General features: G+C 36.9%; 1 protein-coding gene across 1 annotated transcript; it reads left to right on the forward strand.

The window, feature by feature from the left end:
* The first annotated feature begins 200 nt into the window (after positions 1-200).
* LOC137037135 (lectin BRA-3-like) lies at positions 201-3,702 on the forward strand. Its single transcript, XM_067410957.1, has 7 exons — positions 201-228; positions 2,091-2,213; positions 2,489-2,527; positions 2,839-2,910; positions 3,030-3,181; positions 3,333-3,445; positions 3,549-3,702. The coding sequence occupies exons 1-7, from the start codon at positions 201-203 to the stop codon at positions 3,700-3,702; spliced, it is 681 nt and encodes a 226-aa protein (XP_067267058.1).
* The last annotated feature ends 1,274 nt before the right edge of the window (positions 3,703-4,976 follow it).

Consider the following 4,976-nt stretch of genomic DNA (forward strand, 5'->3'; position numbering starts at 1 on the left):
GATACACAGCAAAATCACAGTAGCATTCCCAGCTCAACAGATGCAGTTTACTCTCAGGAACTGATGTTTATAAAGGGTTTTATTTCCAAAAACATTAGACATCTGCCTATAAATGTCCATAGCAAACCTTTAAACTAATTTAACATTTGGCTCAAGTTTAGTAATAAAGTCATCATGTGAAAGCCTTTCTCAAGTATTCCATGGCAACACCGCCCTCTATGGCTGGAGGTAAAGGTGTCGGCCCACTTCAGTGATTGGGAGATTTAAAGCGGAACTCAGTAAGATTTGTAAAGCTCCCCCTACAGGTTCCTTCAGTGAATCACACTGTCGTAAATACTCCAAGCGCAGTATTAACATACGCAAGAATAAACATGTATTTTGATATTTTGCCTAATGCCCGGTACACACTGTATGATTTTTGGCTGTCCAGGATGTAAGATGAGCATCGAGAAACAATGTGGTCAAACATTCCTGTGGTCGTGACTCCTGAGAGAGGTTCAAAGACTGCCACTGTCGGGATCTTTCAACCAAAGATAGCCTGCGATAATTTTCTGACAGTGTCAGAAATTTAGCATTATCATCTCACAGCTTGTTTGCTGCAATGACCTACGTTTACTGACTCGAAAATAAAAATGGAACGTGAAATGGTGTATTAATCAATGTGACCTGGGGCTTAAACTTAAAGATCCATTTACAAAATTGTCATGCCAAGTTCACCTCTTTTCTCTGGCCATGACTGTGTCCATATTTGCCTCTTTTGCTTCCTTTTTTTTCAGCACACATTTTATTGACCTTCAACAGTAATTAAACACACCTGATTCAGCTTATTAAATCCTGCAGGCTTATTTGAAAACTATCCCCTGTTTCACAGACAAGGTTTAAGCCTAGACTGAAATGCGTGTTTGAGCTGTTTTAGCTTTTTCTAAGGCATGTTTATAAAAGCTTCTTAAATATCCAAATTGAACTAAGGCCTAACCCTGGCTTAATCTAAGCCCTGTTTGTGAAACCAGGCCTATGTGTGTTGAAGCCAGGCTGGAACTAAACTCAGCAGGACTGCAGCCCTAGTTTTGCACCCCTGGCCTAAAGTAACCGTGATGTGTGAAGTGGTGTGGTGTACCATTCGACTTCTAGTGAGCAGACTAAAGTCACCTAATTTCTCAGAGAGTCAGTAAACAGTTTGTTCAAAGATTCAGTCTCTCTAAACCACTTCTTTCCACGAGCAAACTGTGTTCTGATTGGTCAAGTGGCCCAGTCTGTTTTGATTGGTTGACCACTTACAGGATGTGTTAGAAACCAAATGCTCATTACCATTTTTAAATTTGCAGTGATGCAAACAGTAAGAATGCTCTCTGTTTTTCTGTGTCATCCTTTTGAAGTGGATTTGCAATGCAGAAAACAGCGTCTTCTCAACATGTCAACAACACCAACCAAACTCAGCCCTCAGTTACAACTACAGTGTTTGAGGGACAAAGTAGACGATGTTCACCGGTAGCCAATGAAGACCATAGATTGGCGTTATGTTACGTAGTTACATTCATATGTAACAGGAAGTGAGAATGGAATTGCTGAGTACTCATTTCCACAGTTCAGAATCAATTCATTCTTTAGGAGACAGTAACTTTATTTTGTTGTGCACTTTGATCTTTAAAACTTTGCAGACACTTTACATTCACAAATATGCACTGCATTAAAAGTAATATTCACAAAACTTTAAGTTATTAAAATGCTGTGAAGCCTTTTAAGCATCAGTGATTTTTTCCTCATGTGTCATGATATAAAGCTGTCACACAATCCTGTTTGTCACACAAAACCTTTTTTGAGTCAGATATACAATTGCAGATATCCACATTTTCTCTTACATTTTCTCATATTCTTTGAGTAATAATAATCACAATAATCACACTGGCGAACATTCAGACGAGTCAACTATGATGAGAAGAGATTTTAACTGAAACTTTAAACTCTTCTCAGGAGTCATCTGTAATTTCAGGAATAGCTCCAGACAGCAGTGCTGGACTGATTCAAGGGTTCAGAAATAAATATAAAACATTTTCTCTTATTTCTTTATCTCTTTAAATTTCTGACCCCAGGTAACTCCACTGAAGAGCAAGAGAGAGAAGTCACTCCTCCTAAGTGGACTAAAGTTCTTCTGGCTCTTCTGGGTTTCTCTCTGGTTCTTGCTCTCGGAGGTCTCTGCACTCTCTGCAGGCTTTGTGAGTAAAACTGATAATAGATTTGGATCTGTTCAGAGTGCATTGAGTTACTGTTAGTACTTCTACTTGACCTCAGTGTAGGACAGTAGAATCATTAGAACTCACAATGCAATTTTTATTCGTAAAATCATACTTTTCAGCAAGATGTTTCATTAGACCTTCATATTGAAGATGTAAACTGCCATTAACAAACTCCACTCAAACTTTGTTTTGTAGATCATTTCAGACACTTTCCTCAAAAACATATTTTCAACTGTTGCTTTTGTCTTTATCAGATAATCATAAACTGGCAGCTCAAGAGATCAACAGCACAGGTGAGAAAACTATATTTCATAAACGGCAGCACAGACATGTTTCATTAACAGTTTTGAGTGTTCATTGAACTGACCATGTAAGACATTTTATCTGCTTGATTTTGATCTGCTTCCCATTTTCTTCAAGTTATGATAAGGGAACTAATGGAACTTGAAGCTAACTACACCAGAGTTAGAGAACTGGCTTTTATTTATTTGACATTTTCCATATTTTTTTTGAGCATTTAAAAATGCCACATTCTTTTGTTCTGACTTCAATTTTCTAAATGGCTGCTTGTTTCTCCATTACTATTTAATTTTCTTTCCATCAGCCCTGAAGAAAGAGTTTAATGATCTTACAGCCAGATACAACACACTCAGAGAATGGCTGTCCTTTAATGATGGTGAGTGTCAGTTAAGCTTATTCTGACACAAAGTGTGAATATGTTTGATGGATCCAGTTTGATGAAGTTTATGATCTAAATAATGGAAGGTTTAATCACACTTTATTCATCACTCACAGCTCAGTCTTGTAATCTCTCTGTGGATGGCTGGATAGCTTGTCGTGGAAAGCTGTATTTTTCAGGCTCTAATAAACTGAACTGGTCGATCAGTCGAGATGTCTGTGTTTCTAAAGGAGCCGATCTGGTCACCATAACAAGCCAATCAGAACAGGCAAGTCAGATCAGTTAGAAATGAATAAGTTTTAATCACACAGATAAAACTAAAAGTTTTTTAAAAGGTTTCTATTTACCTTTTAATTTACCTTCACTTATACCAAAATCAATTATTTTACACTATCACTTATGTACATTTTCTCCATTAGGATTTTCTGGTCTCTAAATTTAATGTGTCGCACTGGATTGGTCTCAATGATCTGGACACTGAAGGACACTGGGTTTGGGTGAATGGCCAAACTCTCAAAGACACTGGAGTACAGTAAGAACTCTGCATCATATCTAGTAATGTTAATCAATGTACTAATATTACAGCTGTTTTCTAAAAATATTATTGCAAATGCATTATTGCTTGATTGTTAAAGGTTCTGGTTCACCGGGGATCCAAAACAACCTAATAACAACAGAAATAAAGATCTATCTGGAGAGAATTGCGCTTATCTGGGAAAAATCAACGGCTCTTGGTATGATACTTCTTGTAATACACAGAAAACATTTATCTGTGAAAAGGAATATTAATTTACCTCCATCAGTGGTACTGTATGTTATTAAAGAGGTCTATCATGTATATTATGCACATAAAAAATATATTGTCAGCAAATTTCAGACATTTCAGTGTGATTGTGGCAGATTTTTGTCCAAAAATATTGTTGCTAAAACTGTGCTGTGGTCAGCAGGGGGCAGCCTTGCAGTTCTGCTTAAAGTTTTTCTTGAAATAACCAAGTGCTATCTAGAAGTAGTCCAAAAATAAGAATATATGGACAAGATCTGGTTTGTGTTTGTATCTAAAATAACTGCAAAAAAAAAAAAAGGGTTTAAAGGGTTAGTTCACCCCAAAAATAAATTCTGTCATCATTTACTCACCCTCATGTCGTTCCAAACCCGAATGAATTTCACTTAGCTTCAAAACACAAATAAAGACATTTAAAAGAAATCCAAGAGCTTTCATCTGACAGCTACACAACTAACACTTTGATGCTTCAAAACGTTCATAAAGAGATCATAAAACTAATCCACTAATCCAGTCGATCGGTTTAGTCCAAATTTTCTGTAAAGACACTTTATATGATAAAGATTTAATTTAGGCATTTTGTGTTCCGGAGATGAATGAAGTCTTGTGGGTTTGGAACAACACGAGGGTCAGTAAATGACAGAATTCTCATTTTTGGGAAAACAATCCCTTTAAGACTGCAACGCTTGAACCAATGTGTAACATTCCCACAACAGCTGATGTAATTACTTGCTATCATGTCGAGGAATTTATAAAAATAATTTAACGGCAGGTGGGATGTTGTCACAATCCCGGTTCTGTGTTTTGTAAGGACTTTTATGTTGAAATGTATTAGAAGTTTCCATTGTCTGTTTTTCCTTCCTGTGTTTGGTTTCTGTTTCTTTGATAACCTTGTTAGTTCCTTTGCTCACCATCGTCAGCCACACCTGTAGTTACTCATCCTTGTGATTCAGCCATGTTTTGTTAGTCATTGTTTGCTTTCATGGTGTTTGATCGAAGGTGCCTGGATGTCCTTTTTTTCTCATTTGTGTTCATGTGGACTATTTGCCTGTTTTCCAGTCAGGATTATCTTTGTTTTTGTCTTTTGTTATTAAAGTTGTGTGATCACTTGGATTCTCTCTCTGCCTCGTCACTACGCACCCATTACAGACAAACATTTAAATATCTTATCTGTATCCACACTGATACTTTAACTCAACAGCACTTATGAAAAAAATAAATACAAATATAGCTGCAAGCAGCAATTACGGGGCCAAGCACAAAAACGGCACAAGAAGCCAGC

The sequence above is a fragment of the Chanodichthys erythropterus genome, chromosome 15 (genome assembly GCF_024489055.1).
Source record: "Chanodichthys erythropterus isolate Z2021 chromosome 15, ASM2448905v1, whole genome shotgun sequence".
Lineage (NCBI taxonomy): Eukaryota > Metazoa > Chordata > Actinopteri > Cypriniformes > Xenocyprididae > Chanodichthys > Chanodichthys erythropterus.